Raw genomic sequence first — 25,736 nt, 5'->3', positions numbered from 1 at the left:
AGAGCCAAACCCAAACACGCAGGCTGATGGATGTACAGCTTAACCTGGTCTCTCAATATCCACCTCCTGATGCTTTTGAAGCTGTCAGCTGCTAATTTAGTTCTGTTTTGATTGGAATCTCTTGCTCCCCCTTCCTACACACTTGCTGCTCCCCATGGCATCCCTGTGGTAAGTCTTGGGCTGTTTGCTCTCCAGAGCTTCCAGTAGCAGCTTGATCTCAGTGGAGGCCTTTGTCTGCTTTCCTTTCAGGTCTATAAAAAACTGGGTCAGACACATTTGGCCCTAATGAATTTCTCATGGGCAATGGACTTAGATCCCAAAGGAGCCAATAACCAGATCAAAGAGGCCATTGACAAGCGCTACCTTCCCGATGATGAGGAACCAATCACTCAAGAGGAGCAAATCAGTGAATGTTATCCCTATGAATCAGGTTTGTATTTCCAGGATTTTCCACTTGGGTGGTGGCAGGAGGAATCCCAGGTGTAATCAGCAAAGCCTGCTGCTCTGCCTTGCTGCCTGGCAGAACTCCTCCAGAGGCTCTCCATTCATCCTTCCTCCAGTGAGAGCAAGACTGGGACAGTCCTTAACAATCTGTAGGTGGAGTGGAATGGAGATAATGATCCAAGGGCTGGAGCAGCTTTGCAGTGAGGACAGGCTGAGGGAGCTGGGGTTGTTCAGCCTGGAGAAGAGAAGGCTCAGGGGGGACCTTAGAGCAGCCTTCTGGTACCTTAAGGGGCTCCAAGGAAGCTGCAGAGGGACTGTTTGCAAAGACCTGCAGTGACAGAACGAGGAGCAGTGCTTTGAAATGAGAGCAGAGCAGATTCAGCTTGGATGTCTCTAGGCAGCCTTATGAAAAATGCCTCTGCAGCCTTCCCACAAAGGAGTGGCACAGGCTGCTCCTCTTCCATGAACTTCCTGATCACAGAATCAGTCAGGGCTGGAAGGGACCACAAGGATCAGCCAGTTCCAGCCCCCCTGCCATGGGCAGGGACACCCCACACTGGATCAGCCTGGCCAGAGCCTCACCCAGCCTGGAACATGGATAGTCAGAAATCCTGACCTCTGCTGCAGGCTGGGAGTAGTGCTGGGCAACAAATGCTAACAGCTCAGTTCTCTCCCTCCAAAGCAGAAAGTCCAACAGGTTTGGGATTCTTAGGAACAGCTGCAGGCTGTGTTCTGCAGCTCCAAATCTTGCCACGTGGCACTTCTCTTGCTGTAGGTCATGGTGGCTTTTGGTTTCTGTTGGGCCTGTGGCCAGTGTGCTTTTAATACTGCAGATTGATCCTGCACTTCCTGAGCTGTCAAGGAGTTTCTTTCCCTGATGTTGTAGTTGAAACAACTTAGAACCCGAGAGGCTGAGCAGGCTCTGACCAGAAGATGGAGACAGAGCTCTGGAAGTGCTGAGCAGCACTTCAGCAGCACCAAAGAAAAAACCCTAACCCCACACTTCAAACCCAAAAACCCCAACCTGGCCCCCCAGAACCAACCCAAAAACCCCAACCTGGCCCCCCAGAACCAACCCAAAACCCTAACCCCCAGAACCAACCCAAAACCCCAACCTGGCCCCCCAGAACCAACCCAAAACCCCCAACCTGGCCCCCCAGAACCAACCCAAAACCCCCAACCTGCCCCCCAGAACCAACCCAAAACCCCAACCTGGCCCCCCAGAACCAACCCAAAACCCCAACCTGCCCCCCCCAAACCAAACACAACCTGAAAGGGAGAGAAGCAACAACTGAATCTGTGCAGGAAATGTAAACCAGAGAGCAGTGTCAGGCTGTGAGCAGTTCCCTTTCACAGGGTCACAGAATGGGTTGGGTTGGAAGGGACCTTAAAGCTCATCCAGTTCCAACCCCTCTGCCATGGGCAGGGACACCTCCCACCAGCCCAGGGTGCTCCAAGCCTCATCCAGCCTGGGCTTAAACACTTCCAGGGGTGAGGTATCCACAGCTCCTCTGAGCAGCCTGTGCCAGTGTCTCACCTCCCTCAGTGTAAAGAACTTCTTCCTGATACCCAATCTGTGTCTCCCCTGCTCTGGTTTCAAGCCATTGCTCCTTGTCCTATCACTACAGGCCCTTACTAACAGTCCCTCCCCAGCTGTCCTGTAGCCCCCTTTAGGTACTGGAGGGCCCCTGGAATGTGGGAGCACCTTCCACTGCACCAAGTTGCTCAAGGCCCTGTGCACCCTGGCCTTGGCTACCTCCATGGAGGAGGGAAATCAAGTGGTCCCAATGCAGTGGGTAGCTGGTGGGAGCATTTCAGGCAGCTGGTGTGTTTTGAAGGAGTGGGATGGCTAAATTGCTCCATTGGCAGTTCTGGAGCCCTCCACATCAATCCCTAACTGCAGTAGGTGTTGGAGGTGTCAGATGCTTAGCAGAAGGTGGCTGCAGCAGTGTTTGTTGAATCTGCTTTGTGTGGATTCCTGAATGAATGAATTTATTTGGGCTTCGTTAAGCTACCAGGACTCAGGGTGTTAGGAGGAGAAATCCATGTGGCTTTACAGCTGACAGGCTGGAAGGCATCTCCAGAGGTCGTTGAGTCCAACCCGCCTGCCAGAGCAGCACCACAGAATCCAGCACAGGTCACCCAGGAACACATCCAGATGGGGCTGGAAAGCCTGCAGAGAAGGAGCAGCCTGTTCCAGTGCTCTGTCACCCTCACAGTGAAGAAGTTCCTCCTCATGTTGAGGTGGAACCTCCTGTGCTGGAGTTCACATCCACTGCCCCTTGTCCTGTCCAGCCCTGGAATGGGTTGTGCAGGGAGGTGCTTGGGGCCCTGTCCCTGGAGGTGTTTAAGCCCAGGCTGGGTGAGGCTCTGGCCAGGCTGATCTAGTGTGGGGTGTCCCTGCCCATGGCAGGGGTTTGGAACTGGCTGATCCTTGTGGTCCCTTCCAACCCTGACTGATTCTGTGATACTATCCCAGGGTGCAGCTGAGCAGAGCCTGTCCCTGTCCCTGTCCCCTCCCTCTTGAACCCCCAGCCCTGAGGTATTTATGAACTTCAGAGTGTTCAGAAAGGAAGCCCAAGCCAGTTGCTGGAGCTGATGTTGGTCGTTGGGGGGTAGAAACCTGTGTGGTGTTTGAGTCCTGTGTGTGTGTTTCCCTTTGCAGTGGGCACAGATGAGTCCCAGGAGAGCAGCATGACGGACGCGGACGACACCCAGCTCCACGCGGTGGAGAGCGATGAGTTTTGACATCTGCAAAGCCACTGCCTGAGCTTGAGTGTGTGACTGGGACTGTTGTGTTCTCCCCTCCCTCTGCATCCTGGGGCTCCACATCACTGAGCCAGCACTGTCATCATCCTCCACTGCCACCACCACCCCTCCCGCCCCACCCAGCGCACCGCTCAGACTTTGAGCTGGCCGCCAGAGTCGCTCCTGGCAGTGCACAGCGTTCAGCTGCTCCCCAGCCTCGGCTCGGCTCTCACACATCTGCAGGAGGAAATGCTATAGATGTTATCAGCATTCTTGTGTTGGTTTGGACTCTCCTTTTGCGGGGGGAGGGTGGGGAGGGGGGAGAGGAAAAAAAGAGGGGGGGGGGGGAGGAAAAGAAAACTATATCATGGAAGAAAGACTTGTGGTTTGCTCTAAGGAAGCCAGTAGATGTGGGGATAGTCCCTCTTGAAGCAGTGTCTTGTTCTCTACTCCAGAAATGTCTTAGTTTGGTTCTTTTCCTTGGCGAGCGAGAGTGCTGAACCTCATTGCCAGCTCCTCCCGAGGACAGCGCTGGCAAACGCAGGCTCTTCAAAGACTCTCTGGGGTTTGTTTTGGGTTTTGGTTGCTTTGTTTGGGATTGGGTTTTTTTTTGTTGCATATTGTAGTGTAACTTAAATGCCAGGGAATGTAAATGACCTTAAAAGCTCGGGGTGTCTCTGGCGAGCAAACACCCCTGCAGGTGCTGGGGCCGTGCCCCCCGGGGGCTGGGGGCGCAGGCTGGCGGCAGCGGAGGCGCAGCAGGAGAATCAACCTTGCAGAATCAAAAGCTTTTCATGAAGTGCTTTCAGTGTCCTAACCAAGAATTAATTTATTCACCCAGTTTCTGGAAGGTCAGTGTTTACTTTGTACTTCAGAGAAACAAGTCAGCACCACCTTGCTTCCTTTGTTTCCGTTGGGTTGCTGTTCCCCCCGCCCCCTTCCTTCACACCCCCCTTTGGACTTGTTCTTCCCCCTCCCCGTGGTAAGAATAAAACTTAATAAAGGGCAAAATCAAGAGAGAAACTTTAGATCCAACTGTCCTGTGCAAACACCCAGGCCCTTCAGCCAGGGTGGCTGCGTGTTTCGAAGCAGGCAGACTGGGAAGACCGTGGAAGCCTTAATGCAATCAGAACCTTAGCCGAGCGCGTCGCAGGAGAGATCTTAAACCTCTTCCATCGAGCGTGGTCCGAGCAGGATGCCAAACCCCTGCAGTTCTCTCTCCTCTCTCAGCTGTTCTTTAGGATTCTCACTCTAGGAACACCTGGGGTTTGGTGGGGTTTGTTTTTTTTGGCCTCTTCTCCAAGAGGCTGCTTCTTGGAGAAGAGACCTCTGCGAGCACCTCCTCGGGTCCCAAATGCTCTTTCTCTGCAGCGTTGTGCAGCAGCAGGCGGTGCCCTCACGCGGTGATGATAACCTGTATGATAGCAGCGGTTTTAAAGAGCAGTTGATGCATCCTAATAAATTGGGAATGAGATGAATTTCATAGCAACATCCTTGTTGTGATCAGTCTTCGTGGGGTTTGGACTTGGTTTTCTTTTCCTTGCTTTGTTTTAATATCCTGGGGGTGGGGGGGGGTCTTTGAATTGCCTTCAGAACTTCATGGGGGTCGGGGTTAATTCTCTCCTTGTTTTACACCAGGTACATCAACTCTTGTGGTGGAGCTCTGGGCAGGAGCCTCAGAGATGTCTTTATCACTTGACAGCTAAGCCTCAAGTGCTGAGCAAAGAAACTTAAACCTGATGTGGTGTGTGTGTGTGTTTGTTTTTTAAGTAGGAGGATAAGCAGTGAAAAATAGGCTTCAAGTCCCCAAAGAGCGTGGAAAGGAGAGGAATGAGGATGCAGTCAAGGAGCTTTGTGCCTCTGCCCAGCTTGTGGCTGGAAGGCTGCTGGATTAACTGGAAAATCATGGTGTGCTTCAGCTGTCCTGAGCATTCTGCATCTCACTGCTGCCTCTGCTGATGGACTTCCTGGGGTGGTTTCCTTTCCTGATGAGTCCTGCCTGAGGCAAACGCAGGGCTCAGAATTCCTGAGGGGCAGAGCTCACTCTCGGGGCTCTGGAGTTCCCCAGGTCTGTCCTGGCACTTTCCCACCTAGCCTGTGTGCAGCTTCCCAGCCCATCCCTCACAAGGAGGAGTTTAAGCAGCACCTCAGAAGGTCTGGAGCAGCACTTAGGCCTGAGTGCCACCCATGAAGGTGTTTCCTTGCCTTCCTTCTGCTTCCCAACCTATGTTTTGAGGCAAAACCCAGGAGGAGGCAGCTGCTGCTCTTCCTTTCCATACCAAACATTCAAACGGGGACCAGAGCTCGGGGGAATCCCTAGGCTAATTTTCTCTTCTCCTCAAAGGGGGAACAATTGTAGCAACACTGTGGACGCCCAGGGAAGAGCTCTGAGTTCAGCTGGGGTTGTTCCAAGGCTCTTTGTGCTCCCTGGGAGGTTTGACACAGCTTTTAGTTCTCCACCCATACCTTAAAGTGATCTTTTCTTTCTAATCCCTGTTCCAAACAATCTCCCAGTGGCATTTAGAGCAGGCTGCTGCTCTACCTTCTACAGCAACCCAGAGTCAGCATTCTGGCAGGGAGATGTTGCTGTCTGGGAAGAGGGGCAGGGAGAAGGAGGGTGAGGGCCTGAAAAGGATGGGGGAGCTGGCATTTTCTTACAACAAAACTATGGCCAAAGGGCCAAGTGTGGGTGTGGTGTGTTCTGTTTGCAGTGGAACAAGGTCACTTGTCCTTTTTCCCCCCTCTCTCTTTTTTTTGGGGGTGTGGGGTGTGGGTGTCCTTTTCCTCACTTCTTATTTCAAGAATTGTACAGTCCAAAGGGGAAAACAAAAGACAAGAAGTCTTTTCTGTTAACAGATTTGCAGTTCCTTAAAGGCTGTGGAAAATCCAAAGAAACTCCTTTGGAAAGCAGCCCCCAGGTCCTTTGGGTCAGTGCTGGCACTTGCCCTGCAGGAGGTGGGGGTCAGCACAGCAGCGCTGGGGAGCAGTTTAGGGCCATCCCTCGGGGCTGGTTTCTGCCCTCTGGTAGCTGGTGAGAGCCCAGGGCTGCCTGTGGATCTGCTGCAGGTTTCAGCAGAGCGAGCTCTGAGTGGAGCTGGGATTTAGGGTGAGGGATCCCTGACCCCAGCGACATGCACTGAGGTTTCCAAACGTGTCTGTTCGTCGCCAGCCTCCATCCTGCAGCGTGGCAGGAGAGGGAATGAGGTCCCAGGTGCACGGCAGACTGATGGATTTATTGTTCTGCCTCCTGTGGCAGCTCAGTGCTGTGGCTGCAGCAGCCTTTGGTTCAGCAGGGAAATGGTTACAGACCTGGCTAGAACAAAGCTGGTGAGGAGCAGCTGAGGGAACTGGGGTTGGTTAACCCGGAGCAGAGGAGAGTGAGGAGAGACCTCTTTGCTCTCTGAAAGGAGGCTGGAGCCAGGTGGGGGTTGGTCTCTTCCCATGTAGTAAGTGGCAGGGTGAGAGGGAATGGCCTCAAGTTGCAGCAGGGTAGGTTTAGAAGATATTAGAAGAACCTTCTTGACTGAAAAGGTTCTCAAAGGCTACAACGGGCTCCCCAGGGAGGTGTTTCAGAGGCAGAGATGTGGTGCTGAGGGACATGGCTTAGCAGCAGCCTTGGTGGAGTTAGAGGCAGTTGGACTCGATGCTCTTAAAGGTCTTTTCCAACCAAAACCGCTCTGTGACTTTTATACCTTCAGACCTGGAGGAGAAGCTCGCCAGGAAGGCTGAGCCTCATGGCTCTGCAGGAATTCCTCTTGCTGCAGATTCACTCACCTTGGATGGAAGCTGTTAGCGTTCAGGTTTTGCCTCCTCTGTTGGTGTAATCCAGTCGATTGTTGAGCCAAATGACGCTGGATTTAACCCTTTCCTACTCCGAGTCTCCACACCGGCTTTTCCCTCCCGTTTCTTTCACCCCTGGGCTGTTACAGTGGCACAAACCAACCCATTCCTCACTCCAGTACTCCGCTCGGCAGCCGACTTCCCGCCCAGCTTCCCGCACGGCAGCCGGAGCTGAGTTACTCTTCCTGTGTCTCCCTCGCAGCTCCTCGGCTGAGTTCAGCCTTACGCTTCCTAGTGGCGAAGCGAAGCTTTGTTACCGGTGGGCTGAGCCTCGGCTGCCTCCGGAGAAAGGCGAAGCCTTCACGCAGTGGGACCTGGAAGCTGCCTCTGAATCACAGCAGCGCAGCCAGCAGCGGGGCTCGGGAGTGTCGCGGCGCTTCCACCTGCCGCAGGTTTTGGGGGGTTCTGAGCACCGAAAGCTTCTTATTGGTGCCTCAGGCTTCAGCCGGTTGTTCGTCAGGAACTTGGCTGCGACATCACCTCCCTGGTTTTGGTTCCTCGGTCAGAGGTAGTGGCTTTCTCCAGGCGAGAGCTGGTGCAGGCGCTGGCTCATGGGGAGCTGAACAGGGTTTGAGAGGAAGGAAGCTCCTCCTGGTCCTGGTCCTTGGAGGAGCAGGCTTGAAAATTGTTTGTAACATAGAGACTGAGCCTCTCTCACTTTCTCAGAGAGGCTTTGGTCTCTGCTCTTCAAATCAGTATTTGTGGAGCTCTTGATTGCTCAGTTTGGGTCCAGCTGCTGTATAAAGCCTGGGAGGTGCTCCTTGCTTTGAGATCCCACAGCGGTGGGCAGAAAGGAAAGGAGGAACAGGAGGGGACTGGCCCGGCCCACTCCCTGGGGTCACAGCTCCAGAGCCAGGCAGCAAACACCTCCTCAAGCTCTGTGTCCTCGTGTCCAGCCAGGCAGAGTCATGGAGAAAAGCCTTGGAGCAGAAGCACCAGACCCAGAGGTGGAGCACCAGACCCAGAGGTGGAGCACCAGACCCAGAGGTGGAACACCAGCCCATGGAGGTGGAAATGGAACAGGTGAGGGAGCTGAGGAACTGCTGCAGCAGCTGCAACAGAGGTGTGAGGCTGGTGAGAAATGGGGGAGTGGGCAGGGCAGGACGACATGGGATCTGTGCTGGGTGACTGTCCTCTCTGCAGAGCCAACTGTTGCATTCACCCGGGGCTGGGCCAGTCTGGGACTTCCCTGAGTTTCTCAGTGCTCCAGCAGGAGAGATGCTCAGCAGGGCCACCCCCTCTGCCTCCACAGCCTTGTGGCACAGCAGCCACGGACACTGCTGGCTTCTGCATCCACCAGTGCCCACGTTTTGTCCATGGCTCTGGCTGCATTTCTGGTCCATCCATCAGGGGCTGGGGGTCCTGCACCCCTTCTCGGGGTGATGTCCCAACCCATTCTCACCTGAGACCTGTTCTTCTATTTTATTCAGCCTGGAAAGATGGGAAGGCTCTCAGATATCCTAATGGTGCAAACAAGCATCAGAAACACCTCCCAGATCAGGAAAACAAATCCAAACCAAACACTTCCAAAACTCAGATCAGTTGAGACACCCCAGAAAGCCACGTCCAGAAAGGAGCCACAGGTTCCTCTCTGACAAGCTTTGCAAGCAGATATTTTATCAGCTAAAAAAGATCTTCTCCTGCTCCAAAATCCAGTGGTTCCTATCCCCTTGTGTGTGGAACAACAGGGATTCTTTGTTGCTGGGACATTTGGGAGCAAGCTCAAGGAGCCAAGAGGATTTGTTTGCTACTTTCTGCCTCAGAGGCACTTTCTGGAGGGTGTTTCAGCCTCATTGTGCTGGGCCAGGGGCACATCTGCACCCGCTTTTGAGCACAGCAAAGCTCTCTGGCACTGCAGTCTCCAGCAGAAGGTGGCCATATCCTGGCTTTTCCTGGGTGACCAGGAAAAACAGCCTGGTTGCAGCCACCCTGTGGAAACCACCTTCCCTGGAGAAGGAGAGGCAGAGGACAGTGTCTGTGTGGGGAGAGGGTCAGTGTGGTTGCTCTGTGCAGTTTCAACAGAGAGAAGCTTGGCCACTGCGTAGAGTACAGCCAGAAGTTCCTCCTGCACCATCCCTGCACCAGGAGTGGTGGTGAAAAATCCACTTTGGGCCTAAAACTGAAAATAGCTGCTGGAGAGGCAGAGCTCAAGTGTCTGTGACATGTGCCTGGTCATCTTCTGACAGAGGAGGAAGTCTCCTGCCTCCTTATGCTGGGTGAGTTACCAGAGCTCAGCTAATCCCACCTGAAGCCCCTGGGTGTAGCGGTGCCTCCATCAGCATTGTCCCTTGGACCTACTTGGACTTCAGGGAGGAGGTATTGGGGCAAGAAATCCCAGCTAGAAGCTGACACAGATCGGCTTGGCCAAGGAGCCAGACCTGGGACATTCCTCCTTTGTTCCACCCAGCAGAGCTCAGCTTTGCTCAGATGTTGGGGATAGTTGATGAAGGTAGAGGACATCCTGGGAGACTGAGGCCCTGAGGACCAGAAGGTCTGATGAGCTATTGGTGTATGTGGAGCACCTCAAATGTCTCCAGAGCTTTGCTGCCCCAAAAGGCAACAGGGGACTCTTATCAGAAGGACCATCAGTGAGGAAAGAAGGAGCTTGTCCTGCTCTTGGCTTGCAGGATGTGGAGTTATGATGTGTGTTCGAATAAAGCCCAGCCCAGGACAGGGATAAAAGCTACAAGTGGAAGCACTGAAGGAAGAGCACCTCTGCTCCTCTGTCTGTGTGAGCAGGTGGAAGAAGAAAACAGTGGGAAGGTTTTCCTTGTCCAGGAGAAGGTGACGCTGAAGATGTCCCCAAGTTCGTCAGTGTGTCGCTTAAGAGGGGCTTGAGGGAGCTGCTGCTGGGTCGTGTTGGTTGTCTGCCCCACGGGGACAGCCTGGGGGGGACACAGGGCAGCAATGCAGGCCCAGGAAGCCTGGTGTCACCCGTGGAGCAGGGGCCCCTGTCCCCTGTGGGACAGGACCCTGCTGTCACCCATGGGATGGGAGCATGTGTCCCCTGTGGGACACAGGCTCAGTGCCACATGTGAGACAAGGGCCCTGTGCTACCTGTGGGACGTGGGCCTGCTGTCAGCTGTGGGCTTGGTCCCTGTGTCACCTGTGGGACATGGGCTTAGAGACAGCGACCCTGTGCCACCTGCAGGGTATGGGCCTGGTGCCATCTGTGGGACATGGACCCTGTGCCACCTGCAGGGCAGAGGCCTGGTGCCATCTGTGGGACATGGACCCTGTGCCACCTGCAGGGCAGAGGCCTGGTGCCATCTGTGGGATGTAAGCCTGGTGTCATCGGTGCGACAGGGGCTGGGCGAGACGCGTGGGGCGGGGGCTGGCTGTCCCCCCGTGGCCGCTGAGCCTGGGTACCAGGGACGTGAGCTCTCTATCCCCTGTGGTTCACGAGTGGCCTGTGGCCCACGGGACGCCCTGTGGCCCCCGTGGCTCACTGTCCGGTGCCACCTGCGGGGCAGCCGTGCTCCGTGGCCCGCTGGACTCCTTCTTCACCTCCGAGCCCACCGCCGCAGCCAGACCACCGCCGCCCCCCGCCCGCCGGTCCCGCGGCCCGGCCGGACCCGCGGCTGCCCCGGGAGGCGGCCCAGCGCCCGGGGGCCTCCGGGCCAGGCCGGACCGGGCCTTGTGGGGGGACGACAGTAAGGGGAGGGGGCAGGAAAGCACCGTGCGGGGGGTCCCGGGGGCGCGAGGGGGGGGGTGCGGGGGGTGCCGGGCAGGGGGCAGAGCCCCGGCTCCGCATCAATCACCGCCCGCCCCGCCCCTCCGCCCTGACTGACGCGCCGGCGGCCAATGGGACGGGCCCATGCCCCGCGCACAGCCAATGGGGGCGGGGGAGGGCGGAAGGTCCCCACTTCAAGGCTGGGTGAGCGGCGCAGGTAGGTGCGGGGCGAGGCGCTGCCGGTGCGGGGCGGCGCGGAGGGGGGGCCTGGGATGGGCCGGCACCGAGCGGGCCCCGCCGCCCCCCTCCACCGCCCCGCACCAGGCCAAGTGGCGCGGCCCACACGCCCCTTCCCGCTGCCCCGCTGCCGTCCCGCAACTTGGCTGCGGGGGCCGGGCCGCGGCGGGGCCGGAGGAGCGGGGGGCGGGGGGGCGGCGGCGGCCGTGACTCCTCCCGTGGCCGCCCGGTGAGTCGGGGGCCGGGGTTCTGTGCGGGCCGGCCGCAGGGCCCGGGGCGCCGGGGAGAGCTCCGCCCCGCCGGGGGGGCCGGGCCGGGCCGGCTCCGTGCCGAGCGGGGACCCCCCCCGCCCCGGGCCTCCATTTTAGCCCGGGGAAGCGAGGCCGGGCCCGGGGGGGCTTCTGGAAGGCTCTGGGGGTGGCAGCCCCCTGCGCCCTGCGCCCGGCCTGCGGGTGCTGCTGGGCCCCGTCGCCGCCGGCCGGCCCGCGGCGGGATGGAGGCTGATGGGGGGCGGGGTGCCCGGGGTGCCAGGGCTGTGCCCGCCCCGGCCTGACAGCCCTTTCTGTCCCTAGGTCCTGCATGGTCTTAGCCCCTCAAATAAACCAGAAACTTGCAGAGCTGCCAGGCGTCGGCAGAGGCTGGGAGGATCCGGAGGCCGTCCCCGCAGCAGCTGACCGCCTGCCCCGCAGGTGGCGAGGATGGGCCTGGCCAGGATGCCCACCGAGGTATGGTGCGCTGCCCTCCGCCGCCTGGCACGGCCGGGCCTTGGGACCGCCCCGCCGGCTGGCTCGGGGGGGCCAAGTTCTGTTTGCAGGCGGTGGTTCAGTTCTGAAGGGGTGGGCTGAGCCTGGAGCCCTGCAGGCAGTGTGGTGGTGAATGTGTGGCTTGAGAAGGGAGGTCTGGGGGCATGGCAGAAAACCTGGATTAACCCTGTGTGTGCAGAGTGTTTTCTCTCCAAAACACTTCCAGTGCCTGTACATAGTGAAGAGATGTGTAGCTTCCTCCTGGGAGGGTGTGTGTGCATTTCCTGGCCTTCGCTGTCCTTGTGTGCCACAGCATCACGACATCAAGGTACAACTTGCCCAGCAAAAGATCTACTTGCTGCACCCCCCCCGCCCTCATTGTGTGCATCTTTAACCCCCAGATGGATATCAGTTGGATCCTTTTCACTTGCTGATATAATCTGGCTTAAATATGTGCCTAGCATGTCAGGAGAGCTCTGTGTGTAGCTGTCAGAGTGGTTGGCTTTCACAGGGTAAAGCCAAGCCTGGGTTTTGGTGCCTCTGGCTTCCCCATGTGTGAGCAGCTGTAGTGCTTCTGGCTGTGGAGCAGAGGGTGACCAGGATTTGCTGATGCTCAGTTTGAGAAGTTGCCTCTTACCAGCCTGATCTAGTGTGGGGTGTCCCTGCCCATGGCAGGGGGTTGGAACTGGCTGATCCTTGTGGTCCCTACTGATCCTGTGATCCTTTGGTAATGTTACCACAGGTTCAGAATTGTGCCCTGAACACTTAGGTGCAGCGTTCCAGTTCCGTGAAGCTGAAGAAGAGCAAAAGGGAAGTGCTGAAGGGAAGAATCTTTTCCTCTCTTGATAAATCTTCAAGCCAAAGCAGCCTGACTTCAGGCCAGTTAGGGAGGCTGAATTTAGACAAATTCTCTTGTAACCAAAAATCTTGACTCAGTTCTTTCACACTGACCTTAGACGAAGCTGCTCTGGTGTCTGATCTCCAGCTGGCTACCAGCAGAGTGAAGGCTCTTACTCTTTCCACATGTAACAACTGTGAGTTGTTATGGGGGCTTTAAAAAAGGAGCTCAAAGGCCCTGTTTGGGAGGTTATCACAGAACTCCTTGGAGGTTTCTGCTTACAGCTCTTGCTGAAGCTGGGTAGGAAGTCAGCAGAGAGCTGCTCTGGGAACTGGTCCTTATTTCTCAGGTGCCATACACTGATGCATTGGCTAAATGGGGCATTAGAAGCTGTGTGGAGCTTGGCTCCTGTGTGGGTCCCTGTGTCACCCCAGGGTGCTGTCAGCCCTGTGGTTTCAGCACTTCCCAACTAACAAGGGGCTGCAGCAGGTGACAGTGGCGTTGGTCTGTGACAGAATGTTCCTGTTCGCTGGCCTTGTGCTTCAGCCTGGCAAGCTTGGAGGAGTGAAGGAGTAGAATTCAAGAGCACTTAAGCCATTGTGAAATGGAGAAATGGTGTCAGCTTCGTGTTGATGCCTGGGAAAGCTGCAGGTAGAGCCTGTGCTGTGCAGCCTGGCCTCTGGAGAGGGAGAGCTCCAGCTCTGGGTTTGGGAAGGGAGAGAAGGAGGCACCTGCTTCCTCCAGCCCAGCGGGCTGGGGATGGGCACGTGGGAGGATAACGTCAGGGCCTTGCTGCTTCCCATGAGCTGGCAGGAGCTGAGGGGAAGGAGCTGTGCCTGTGGCAGCAGGTCACACCTAGGGCTGCTGGAAGGTGCAGGAGGGTGTGCAGGCTGTGGTCGTGTCAGGCCGTCACGTCCGCTCGACGTCTCTGCTTGGAGGCGTTCACCTCCTGCCTGAGGCTGGAGTTGGACCTTGGGGTTCTTTGAGTGCAGGAGTGTGTCATCTGCTCCTGTGCCAGATGCTTTAAACCTCGGATTGGCATGTATTTGAGGCCTCTTGTGTCTGTATCCCTGACTTGTGCTCCAACTCCAGCACCTGATATTGTTGTCACAGTTTTCACTGGAGACGAGAGCAACTCCTTTGGAGCCCTTGAGTGTTATAAAGCTCTTTACCTGCCGCTCCTCAGAGGAGGGAGCAGAAGATCAGGAAGCTCTTCCTGGTCTTTCACATCTAGCAGGCACAGACCTGCAGACTGTGCTGCTCCAGAGCTCTGCATGCTTTGGGGTGCTCACAGAAAGAAGGGAACTTGCTGCTTTCTTCTTCTTCGGATTTCCCTGTGGCCATCTGGGCACTGAGTCTCCCGTGCTAGGCTGGTCATGGGAAGTGTCCTTAGTAAGGAGAGGGTGCAGGGACTTGACTTTTTCCACCCATATATGACCTCTGATCCCTGCCTGTGTTGCTGAGGGTTTGGAGGCAGGTGGATTTGGCCAGGACTGAGAAATTTGTGCGAAGCCTCAAAACTCAGGGCCCAGAGGCTTGGAGATTTTGTTATCTCTGGAAGAGAAGCTCTCAGGGCACAGCTCTGATCTCAGGCTGCTCCACGACTCTTGAGCATGCCCAGAAGAGTAAATGTTCAATAACCAGGGTATGAGGCTGTGCTTCAGCCTGGTTAAACTGCTGTTCCAGTTGGGGTTTAAGCAGAGTTATTAGCAGTTGGGAATAGAGCTGTAATTTTTTTACCTAAGTCTGGGAATCCAAATGGTGATGGGATTGTTCCCAGTGCCCTACAGCAGGAATTCTCTTGTTGGGGGATCTTACAAAAGCCATGGGTTTAAAAAAATAATCATCAAATAGAGACCTTAGTGAGAATGAATGAACTCTTAAAACTAGTGTTAGTGTTGCTTGTGGCAGAGGGAGAGCTTTTATGTCCCAGTGTTGGTGGTCACTGGAGGCTGGACTTGGGTTTGCTGTTGACTCACGATGGGGAGTGTGAGGAGCAGGGTTTAGTGCAAGTAGAATCTGTGCTGGATGTTCTGTAAGCCTTTGGCCATGGCTTGTGGGTGAAGGAAGGTGCATCAAGACTTCTCCAACTGTGGTGTTGGAAGGAGGGATGAGTTGTGCAGCAGGTATCAAGCCAGTCTCCCTCTCAGCCCAGTACTGCTGCTGCCACGCTCAGGCTTGTTAGCAGTTGCTGAGGTCCTAACCAGGGGTTTTAACTTTTCATGCAAATGAAACTCCTTAATCTATTTGTCTGTCACACTGACCCTTGCCCCTAGCAGAGGGTGCACAAGTGGGGCATGTCTCTGCTGCAACTATACAAAGCCCATGAGGGGTATTTTAGTGTTGAGGTTTGTAAGGGTTGTCCCCTAATACTCCATGAGTCTGTGCCTCATTCTTTCCCAAGACATTGGCTTGTAAGTGCAGGATCCCATTTCCTTTCCTTTTCTAGTTCCCTCCCCTGTTCCTCTCTGATGCTCCAACACCTGTCACCTGAAATGGAAGCAATGCAGCTTTCAGAACTGCACTGTCACTTCTTTATTTGTTGTGTTTCACTGCTCACATCATTAAATGTTTGGGATCATGTCATGTCCTCTGCACAAAACACGCTGATTGCCCTAATTACTTTAGCAGATACCTAAACTGGTGGCATCTGAGGCTTGCTCTTGCACTGCTTGTGCACTTCCATGCCTGTGCTTTCGATGGTTGAAGCCAACACAATAATATTGTTGGCAGTTGATGGGGACCTGCATGATGAGAGCTTACAACTAAGTGTAGATTTGGGTGCTTGGCCCTCTGCACGGTGATAAAACCTGGCTATCAGGCCCCAGCTGCAGTAACAGTTTAAAAGTTCAGGGTGGTTTACTGTGAGTACTCAGCCTGGCATTCTTCTTTGGAAAGTATTTCACTCTCCTCCCCAAAGTGGTGCAAACAGAGTTCCCACCAGGGCTTTGGGAAGCCAGGCTCCTCTGTTCCACATGCAGCAGTCTGATGCAACAGTGTGGAGTATTGGGATGCCTTTTGGCATGACCAGGCCTATGTCTTTGGCAGGGGCTCAAAAAGTGCAGTGGTGAAGTTTGTTTGTTACTACCTTCATTCCAAAGCCTGGCATTCCCAGCCTCTCATCCCTATGGAAACCACAGGAATATGTTTTGCACTGGGAGCCATATAAAGGCATTTTTGCTGTTGAAACCGTAATTGATGTGAAACAGCTGATCACTGTGTCAGAATCACAAATGCTCCTTAACTTCACAGCAGATTAAAATAACTTCCTCCCTAGCCTGGGTAACAGCAGAGCTGTGATCCTGAGAGGTACTGATGGGTCTAAGGAGTAGACTCTCCAACAAGAGAACGAGCAGCATGAAATCCTGAACATCTCTATCAGATTACTGGATCTGAATCATCCAGGGGCTTTTCAGACCAGCAGTGGTGCTGCTTATGTGGATCACTTGGCTTTTTTACTGAGTGGTAGGTTAATTTCCTGGGTTTATCAAGCATATAAAGCTTAATCCATTGATTTTGAAGTCCCCAAGGCATGTAACTCAACTTTAGTAGAACAGAGACCTCCCTGGGCAGGGAAGTAACAGGACTGCTGAGCTCTACCAGCCTCTGCACTATTTACCTTCATGTATCTCTACTCTGCATTTAAGGACTTTGCTCTTTTTCCTCTTCAGTGAGTGTGTTCAGAGTAGCTGGCTGGGATGTGCTGTCTGTCACAGCTAAGGAGCTTACTGTCACTGGACCCTTCCTGTAAGGTCGAAGATGACTCTCAGAAGAGCAATGATCACTGCACCTCTGCAGTTGATGGCTACAGCTTAGCTATATTTAGCTTTGAACCCGACCAGTTTTGCATACTCTTAAGCCTCTGTGGCCACTGACATTTGAGTTTGCTACTTCTTGTTAGGATATCTAATGAGGCTGCAAATGAGGCTGCAGAGGTGGTGGTTGTGCCTGCAGGAAGTCTCATCACTGTGTTCTTCAGTGGCCATCATCTTTGCTACCTGCAGGACATTCCTCAGGCTGCTCTGGCACCTTTGCAGGCTCAGAAGTCCCTCCTTGTGTGCCCTAGCCTGTTTGCTGATTATCTCTACAGCTGGGTATTGGCTTGTATGGAGACTTAATTTCTGGAGGCAGGGACAATCAAAGCAAGTCATGAGGAGGAACAGGTGGAGGCAGTGAATGTGTGGTAGAGACAAGGTAACCCTCAGGTATGAGCAGCTGAGTACATGATGCTCACCATGTATTGAAACCCATGGTTTGTGTTCTTGGTGCTTTGCAGAAGAGGGTGGCTTCAAAGGAAGGCTTAGAGGTTGCAAAGATGTGGCTGCTTTGGGGAGAGCTCCTCCTGCTCACGAGGGGCATCTCAGCGCTGGTGATGAAGCTGTGTGAAGGGCTCATGGGCACGGGTGGCTGTGCAGGAGGAGTGAGGTGACCTGGAGGAGATGTTGCAGCACTTCTGAATGGGAAGTGGGTTCTGGAAGGGCTATAAAAAGGTATGTGGCAGAGGTCAGAATTGTATCATTTTAGACTGCACAGCACATTTTGCTACATCATCTCCAGATGAGGTTGACTGATGAAAGCTGTAGATGGGTCTGTGCTGCAGGCAGATCCAGATTTGTACCAGACTGTCAAGCCTGAGATCTTGGCTCTTGGTTAGGCTTGCCTCCCTTACCAGAAAATTCTGCAGTGCAGGATGAACAAAAGATTAGCAACCTTATTGCAGAGGCATTTTTGTCTCAAACTTCCTCTTCAACAGACTGCCCTTCCTCTTCTCTCCTGGTGCAGAGATGTGTGTGTTGCTGAAGTGAATTCTAGATGTATCTAAGAGACACAACAATAATATGTAGGCTATGCAGGGTCCTGTGTTCTGGCTTCCTGAAGAGCTGTCCAAGTGTGGTGGGGAGAAGGAGGTCAGGGGAAAGTAGGAGGCTGCTGCCTTTCTGTTACCTTTGTGACCAGAATACATTCTGTGTGACCCTGTTCTGTGCTGGGTATGGCTGTGCTGATAACAACACTGTCCTGATGTCTTCCCTGGCATTGGTTCATCATTGACTTAAAGCCCTGTTCAGGTTCCCTAGAATCATTTTTCAAGGTTCTCCATGAAATTGCTGAGGCTGGGTGAGTGCTGTGTTGGGATCATCAAGGAGGGGAGGATGGTGACTGCAAGGGACAGGAGCAGAGCTGGGTGTCTGCAGCTCTCTGCCAGCCTATAAAACCCCAGCAGTGGGCTCTCTGCTGTCCTTACTTGGACATTTTTATTGGCAAACACTTCAGCAGGAGCTGAATTTGGAGCATTTGTGTTGTCAGCAGAGACACAGTTGGTATCTGGCCTCTGGGGTGGTTTTGGCCACGAGTGCCAGGCCCTCAGGAGAAATGATTGAATGTGTTGCTCATGGATTTCCTGACCCCAAAAAAACCAGCTGTAGCGACAGCTCCATGCCACAATTTATTAAGCACTGTGCTGGCTGTTGAAGAGCAGTAGCAGTGTCTTGACTATCTCCAAATGCTTTGTTTCCCCTTGTGTGTCTGTGGAAAGAAACTCACTTGCTTGTTCTGCATAACCCAGATCAGCATTGCTCACACTGGCTATGGAAACAACATCCAAAGGTCTTACCTAATTCTGCAGTCAAGACAGTACAACCTTGTGTTGTTTTTGCTCTAAACCCAACTCCCTAGGGTGAGCACTGCCAGTGTATCGCAGCAGGCAGTGCTGTGGGGGTGGCTTTTCCCCCCCTTTGCAGACAGCTGATGGTCTAAAGCTCTTTTTCGTTGGCATAACTGCATTCCTACTGTAGAGGCAGCACAGCTTTGGAGAGGGGGAAGTAGTTTGCTGGCTGAAAGGGCAATCACTTTAGAATCGACCTCCCTGAGCGGGCAGTGCCTTTGCCTGGCAGTGATGCCAAGAGGTTTGGTGGCACCCCACGCGTGGCAGGTGAGCGTGGACGCGTGGCCCCAGCTCTGCTGGAGGATGTGTAGGCATTGCCCTCATGCAAATAGCAAAGCTGAAGGTCAAAGAGGTGAAATGGTCTCTGCAGTCCCAAACTAATCTTGCCTGATCTGCTGCCTCATGGTGTGTCTGGTGCCTGTGGTGAGATGGAGTTTTTGAGGAGGGGGAGAAAGTATCCTCGTGGTGGGCCGCGGGTCGTGCTCCTGCCGGGCCGCGGCTCCTGCTCCTGCCGGGCCGCGGCTCCTGCTCCTGCCGGGCCGCGGCTCCTGCTCCTGCCGGGCCGCGGCTCCTGCTCCTGCCGGGCCGCGGCTCCTGCTCCTGCCGGGCCGCGGCTCCTGCTCCTGCCGGGCCGCGGCTCCTGCTCCTGCCGGGCCGCGGCTCCTGCTCCTGCCGGGCCGCGGCTCCTGCTCCTGCCGGGCCGCGGCTCCTGCTCCTGCCGGGCCGCGGCTCCTGCTCCTGCCGGGCCGCGGCTCCTGCTCCTGCCGGGCCGCGGCTCCTGCTCCTGCCGGGCCGCGGCTCCTGCTCCTGCCGGGCCGCGGCTCCTGCTCCTGCCGGGCCGCGGCTCCTGCTCCTGCCGGGCCGCGGCTCCTGCTCCTGCCGGGCCGCGGCTCCTGCTCCTGCCGGGCCGCGGCTCCTGCTCCTGCCGGGCCGCGGCTCCTGCTCCTGCGGCTCCCAGCCTCTCCTGCCCTTTCCTGAAGCGCCTGGGTTTTGCATCAGGGGTGGCAGAGCTGTGGGAGCACACAGCCTCCTGTGTAGGAACCCTTGAGGGGGTTGATGTGGCAGGAGATGGGGCAGCCCGGGCCAGGGCTCTGTTTGCCGTGATGCCTCCGGGCCCTGTGCTGGCTTCAGGTGTTCCGGAGCCAGGGGTGCAGCTGGAGCTGGAAACGAGAGGCGTGTTGTTCTGAGGGGAAGCCACTTAGACCGGGAAAACTTTATCTGCAGGGAATAGACTTCGGATGGAAGAAGTGCTGAGCGTTCCGAGGGGAAATGCTGGCCACAGCGAGCGCCTCTGGAGGGAGCGCGCCCGGCCTCCCCGCGGCCCTGCGCGGCTGGGCCGGGCCCGGGGCGGCGCCGCGGCGGGACGGGAGCGGCGCCAGGACTACACCTCCCGGCATGCGCCGCGCGGCCCTGCGGAACCCAGACGGGCGGCGGGCCCGAGCGTGCCTGCGCGCCCCGGAGCGGGCGCCCCCTCGCGGGCGGCGGTAGGAAAGCAGCCACCCGCAGCGGCATACGCGGCGGACGGACAATAGGCGGCGGGTCCGCCCCGCCCCCGGCCTTCCTTCCGTTCTCCCCGCCTCCTTTTCCCCCATGCCGCTCCCCGGTTCCCTCCTCCCCTCATGGCCTCGGCCCCTCCCGCACTGCAGCTCCTCCGCGCGGCGGGCGCCCAGCGCTGCGGCGCGGCGGCGGCAGGAGCTCTGCGGGGCCCCCTGGCTGCGGGCGGGCGGAGGGCGCGGTGCGCGCGGCCGCCAGCGGGGGCGCTGCGGCGTCCTCCCCCCTCCTCCTCCCCCCCCCACCCCCCCCCGGTGCATTCTCCGGCTGACGGGAGGGGGAGGGCAGAGAAGGAGCCCGGCCGCCATTTTCCGAGCCGCGCCGCCGCCGCGCTCGCCCGGAGCGGGGGGGAGCGGGGGGAGAAGAAAAGCACCGCAGCGCCCGCTCCGCCGCGCCCCGCCGCTCGCCGGGCCCGCCCCGCCGCCGCCGCCCAGCGCTCCGAGCCGGGGGTGGGGGGGCCCCGCTCCCCCCCCACCCCCCTACCACAACACCCTCGACCCCGCCGCCCGTCCGCCCCATCCCGGACCGCGGCCGCCGCTCTGCACCCGCCGAGGAAGACGGGCGAGCCCATCCCCCCTGCCGCCGGGGCGGGCCCGAGCGGGCGGGGGGGGCGCCGGGGCTGCGGCCGGGGTTGGCGGCGTCCGCCCCGGTTGCGGCACCGCGGCTGCCCCTCGGCCGGGGTTTGTTTGCAAACTGCGCCCATTTTGTGGGGGGTCGAGCCCGCCCGGACCGCGCTCGCCGCTCGTCACGTGGTAGGTGCCGCTCGCCCCGCGCCGCTCCGCGCCCGCCGCCCCGCGCCTCCCCCGCCGCCCCTTTGTTAGCGCCGCCGCGCCCCGCCGGGCCCCGCTGCGGGGCGGCCGCCGCCGCGCCCCAACTTCTGTGCCCGGCGGGAGGCGGCTGCCCGTCACCCCCCCTGCCGCCCCCCTCCTCTCCCTGCCCGGTGCTGGGGAAAGTGCGGGGGTCGTGGCGGGGAGACCGGGGGCGGGCTAACCCGCCGGCCCGCTCTCCTTCTCCCCCCCCCCCGCCGCCCCCGGTGCTGCGGCTCCCTCGGGCAGGGTGGGGGTGGGGATGGCGCCACTTTAAATTGAAAGCCCCGGCCCGCCGGGACCCCGCCGCCCACCCGGGCGCCTCCGGGCCGGGTCGGGGCCCTTCACGTGGCCGGCGGCCCCGCGGCGGCGGAGCCCGGCCCCGGTCCCCCCGGGGGAGGGAAAGGAGCGGGGCGGCTCTGGGGGGTGGGGGGGTGGAGATCACCATTCCCTAACCTGCAGGGGGATGGGGCCGGGGGGGGGGCACAAGCGAAGTTTTAAAAGTAAACAGCAAAAAAAGAATGAAATCAAATTGCATAACCTCACTCTCGCCCAGCGCGGGAGGGGAGCAGCGCTGCCGGCCCCCGGCCGCCTGCAGAGCAGGCAGGTAGCGCTCTCCGCTGATCCCGGGGGGCTCCCGCTGCTGTCACCGGTGTCTGCGGGCGGCAGCCCTGCCTGTGTCACGGTGCTTTTGCTTTTCCTCTTCTCTCGGGCTGTACAAAAGCCTTATTATTATATTTTTTGGTTTTTTTTTTCCTTCAAGTGTGGCTTTTTCCCCCTGCTGCTAAACCATTTTCTTGTATTTTTCTTGCCTTTTTCCCCTACTTCCCGCTCGCTTATTCTCGGCTGCATTTTTCTCTTCTGAGCCGGCCCAGCCGATCCAGGATTATTTTCCTCCCAACAGGCTGGAAGGAGCGGCGGCTCCCTGGAACGCCTTCCCCTGATCCCTACGTGTGTTTACTTCCATCACGGGATTAGCATCTTCCAGTGCTTGATTAGAGACGAAATTTCCATCCTTTTGGGTTTAAATGGGGGAAAGAGGCGGGGAGGGAGGGGGGGGGGGGAGGAAGAAGAAGAGGAGGGAGGGTTTTCATGTAGGGGGAAAAAAAAAGGAGGGGGGGGGGAGGAAACACAGCGAGCAAATTTATTGGAAGCTGGGTTTATTTTGTACCCAGAGCCGAGCCTCCTTCAGGCCGAGGTGTCACCTCTCTGCCCGCTAAATTTGGGTACAGGTGGATCAAAAGGCAGGCACCGTAGAGATGCTGTTGCCTGTTATGTAAAATGGACTTGGATGACAAACTGTAGTTTTCCATGGAACCGGTCAGGATATGGGAGGAACTGCAGGGTTGGTTGTGTTGTGTGGTGGCTTTATTTTTGCTTTGCTTTTATTTTCTTTTCCTTTTTCCTCCTTTTTTCTTTTCTCTTTTTCCTTTTTTTTTTTTTTTCCCCTTTTTTTTGTTTTCTTTTTAATTTGTTTTTTGACCGCCCGTTATATTTTAAACTGCTTTTTGGGGCCATGCCCGTGTGCCGCCGCGGTTACATCATGTTGATGTGTTTTGTGTTACGGTGTGATTTGGGCCCTCTAAAAAATAAAAGGGGAGGTTAAAAAAAATGGGGAAAAAAAAAAAGATTAAAAAAAAAAAAAGAATTAATGAGCTAATAATTGCCGTTGCTCAGAGGTAAGGAAAGTCAGGAGCAGAGTTACTTCAGCCGTGGCACGGTCCCGCTGACGCCAGGGCTATGAAAGGCTTTGGGGGGGCCGGCTGAGGTGTTACGTGTCTGTGTGTGTGTGACTAAACCTCCGCCGTAGTTAGGAGCCCAGGGAGCCGTTTGTGTGTGAGTGTTTTCTCTTTAAAACCGTATTTGTCCTTTTTATAGCCTTTGTTTTCGTGGAAGGAGCCTCTGGTGCTCTATCCCCCCCGCTCCCACCCCGCCCGCCTCAGCCTTAGCCCCTCTTGGGTTTTGCGTTCCGGTGCCGGGGGGGCGACGGTGCCGGGGGGCGACGCCGCTCGATCTGAGGAGATGGTTTCTTTTAATTGAGAAGTCAGCAGCCTTTTAAATCTGCGAGGTGGGGGGGTTGGGGGGGGGGTAAGATGACGCAGAGTCAACCGAGGAGGCCAGAAAGGCAAAGCCGGGGAACTCCCCACCCCACCGACGGGACCGGGATCCGGGGGAGCTTGCTCCTCCTTCCCCAGGCGGCTGCTGCCGGCCGCCGTCGGAGGCGAGCTATGGGCGGCTGTGCTTTTGGCGCGGGAGGGTTGGGCTGTTGTTTTCTGTTGGGTTTTTTTTTGTGTGTTTGGTTGATTGTGTTGGGTTTTTTGGTGGTGTTTTTTTTTCCTTTACCCCCTTTTTTAGCCACACTGCCAAGGTAGCACAGCTGTGGAGGGCTTAATGGATTGATATGCTGCAGGAGCAGTTAATTGTGGAACTTGGTTGTGATACTGTTATAGCTGATTTGTAATGATTTAGCAACGAGGATGACTTGTGTTCCCTCTTCTGAGGTGATAAAGCAGCAGATGACCAGGCAGATGTGGCTGGCTGCTTCTCTTAGGCTGCTTTTTTTTTTCACCCTCACTCTTCCCCCCCCCGTTTTTTTTAATGCTGTATTTGAGTCTCATTTGCTCTCAGTGATCATCTGGTAACTGGAGAGCTGGTGAAATTCTGACATCACCCAAGTCAGGCGTGAAAACTGAGCAGTTGTTTGACCAAAGTCACTTCCTTTTGCCCTGTTTATAACTGTGTTTTTGTCAACCCAACTGCCATTATCTAATGAACCCTCCGAACAAAGACTCTCTCTGGAGTTTGTGTACTCCACCCTTTCTCTGCTCAGGCAGCAAGTGGTGCATGTCCCTAGGAACCTAGAAAGACCTTTCCAGGGAGGAGACGACTTAATGTATAGTGAAGTAAATGTAAGGCCTGAGGACTGCTTAGGCCATAGCAAGGCAGGGGAAAGATAAAGCTTGGGTAGGGGACAGTATGTGAGGGGCTCATATCTTGGTTTCTGAGCTAGCCCTCCCCCCCACCTCCCCCCTTCCTTCCATATAATGTGCCTTTTCTGGAGCTAATTTTTGAGTAGGTTGCTGATAACCTCTTGCTCAGTGATGTCTCTGCTCATCCCCAGCTCCTTTTGCATTGGTTTTGTGTGGGTTTTGTTACTGGACTCTCTGGGAGCCAGGTGGGGAAACTTCCAGCTAAGGGGGAGTTTCATTCAGCAGAAGTCTCTTGGGTGGATCCCACGCCGCTCAGCCCAAGCAAGAAGTAAGTTCTGTGGGTATGCCTCCCTCCAAAGTTCTGATGGCTTGGTTGACAGGCGCCTCTGAGCAGTGGGGCAGCCAGAGCAGCAGGTGATCTGAGGAGCACCCTTTCCGTTGCTGCGCTTTATCAATACCATGGCCCTGCTCCTAACTTCCAGGAATACAATGTCCGTCTGGAACCAGGAGCAGCAAAGCCCCCGGTGTGCTGCTGCCTTTGGGAACCCTTCCTTGTGAAGAAGAGCTGTTTAGCTGCCTCCTCAGGGATGCAGTTTTTCTGTACCAAACTGTTTAAATTAGAAGAGAGGCTTTCTGTTTTTTCTCAGCTGGGCCAGGAGTTGTCATACTTGAGAGGAGCAAAAGAGTCCTGGTGCTGCAGGCCTTGAGTAAACATAATTCCATTAAGCCCTGCTCGTGGCCTGAGTTCAGAGCTGTGTTTTTTGGAAGAGGCTAGTTTGGATGAGGTTCCTGTTCAGGTTTCAAAGAAAGTTAGAAAATCAGGACGTATCTCCCCTTGCCTTGAGCTGCTGTCAGGGGATGATTGCCAGAGGAGAGCTCGGTTTGGAGCCGGAGACAAAACGGCGAAATGGGATATGCTAATAGCTGGGGAGACTTAATTCTGGAGGACAGAGTTTTGACAGCACAGTATCTGAATGTAGTGATGATACCATGCTGTTTATCTAATAAAATGAGGGGGAAAAAGGATAACAAAATTGCATCTGAAGAGAGGAAATGGGAGTAGCTGTCAGCCTGAACAGGCTGCACAGTCATCAGTCCTGAGTTAGTTTTTTTCCCCCCCTTTTTTTGCAGATTTGGTGGTTTAAGTTTGCAGACAAGTGTTTGGGGGGGAAAAAAAAGTCTTTTAAAGCAAGTTGAATTGAAATACATCCATCTGGACTGGGATCTGCTTTGGGCCTCAGAGGCAGAGGTACAAGATGGACATAAAGGTTGCACATTTTCAGCCCTGTCAGACGTGAGGGCTCCTCTCTGCAGTCTTCACAACTTCCTGTCGAGGTCTGCAGCAACAGAGGATGTGAAAGGAAAGGTTGCTGTGGAATTACCTTACACTAAATGAGAAACAACAAACTGAGTTCAGGCTGTAATTATGCTCCATAAAAAGGAACCTGTGATGTGTGATTGAACATTACCTTCTATTAAATGAGGATCTCTGTCCTGCAGTTCATGTCACCTTGGTTTTAGTTGCTGCCATGGCAGTCTTTGTGGATTGTTCCCTCTCCTCTCCGATCTGAGGAGCAATAAAAGCTGAGACCTGCAGTGAGCTGAGCAAACTGGAGAGCTGTCCCAAGCTCTGCTCAGAATTAAGATGTTTGAACTCAGCTGGGGGTGAGGTGAGCAGGTTGGGGAAGGATCGAGTGATGGGGGATGATTAACTGTGTACCACCCTTGGGTTACTTCCTTTTGAGGACAAGGCCAGCTAATGCAAGGCACCCTGAAAGACTTTTTGTAGTGACAGTCCCTGCCTTGGTTTAAATTCTGCAGTGTTGAGGTGATGCTGTTTCCAGGGTGGGAGGACTTGAAAAGTTTTGCTAGCAGTTCTGTGCTTTGGAGCAAAGGTTGGTGTGGCTGCACCTAGTGAATGAAAATGTGTCTTGAAAATTAAAAGGCAATCCTGTTTTTTTGTTTGACTTGCTCCCTGAGTTCAGGTTTTCATATTTCCTGGGCAGCTTGCCCAGATTATGTGAAAGAAAAACAAAATCTCTCTGATACTGGATGGGGGGAGACCCAGATTTCACAATTAAAGCTTTTCTTCCTTTTTTTTTGGTTAAACTTCTGTATCTGTCAGACTGCTGCTTTGTGCAAATGACCCTTCATGGGGGTTTAAGCCACATTTCTTTGTGTTTTACTGTAAACAGCAACTGTTTTTTGTTTCCCCCTCAAGACTGACTTGAACAGCAGTGTGTACTTTTCATCTCCAGCCACTT

General features: G+C 55.6%; 2 protein-coding genes across 8 annotated transcripts in view; both read left to right on the top strand.

Annotated features, from left to right (window-relative positions):
* CDC27 (cell division cycle 27) overlaps positions 1-3,488 on the top strand; it is a 44,444-nt gene extending 40,956 nt beyond the window's left edge. For all 4 annotated transcript variants that reach the window (XM_068166317.1, XM_068166316.1, XM_068166315.1 and 1 more), the window contains exons 18-19: positions 250-430; positions 3,110-3,488. In XM_068166317.1, coding sequence (XP_068022418.1) covers positions 250-430; positions 3,110-3,192 — 264 coding nt within the window. In that variant the 3' untranslated portion in view covers positions 3,193-3,488. The remainder of the gene's footprint in view (positions 1-249; positions 431-3,109) is intronic.
* Positions 3,489-11,118: 7,630 nt separating this feature from the next.
* Positions 11,119-25,736, top strand: part of KANSL1 (KAT8 regulatory NSL complex subunit 1) — a 119,217-nt gene continuing 104,599 nt past the window's right edge. For 2 of the 4 annotated variants that reach the window (XM_068166430.1, XM_068166428.1), the window contains exons 1-2: positions 11,119-11,171; positions 11,515-11,667. The gene's annotated coding sequence lies outside the window, so the exon portion shown is untranslated. Of the gene's footprint in view, positions 11,172-11,514; positions 11,668-20,032; positions 20,489-25,736 lie in introns of those variants that run through there. The other 2 variants (XM_068166426.1, XM_068166427.1) reach the window with 2 other exon arrangements.

The sequence above is a fragment of the Melanerpes formicivorus genome, unplaced genomic scaffold, assembly GCF_026170545.1.
Source record: "Melanerpes formicivorus ecotype bairdi unplaced genomic scaffold, bMelFor1.0.p_v2 SCAF_100, whole genome shotgun sequence".
Lineage (NCBI taxonomy): Eukaryota > Metazoa > Chordata > Aves > Piciformes > Picidae > Melanerpes > Melanerpes formicivorus.
The sequence above is the reverse complement of the archived record's forward strand: the minus strand, read 5'-3'. Positions and strand labels throughout refer to the sequence as shown.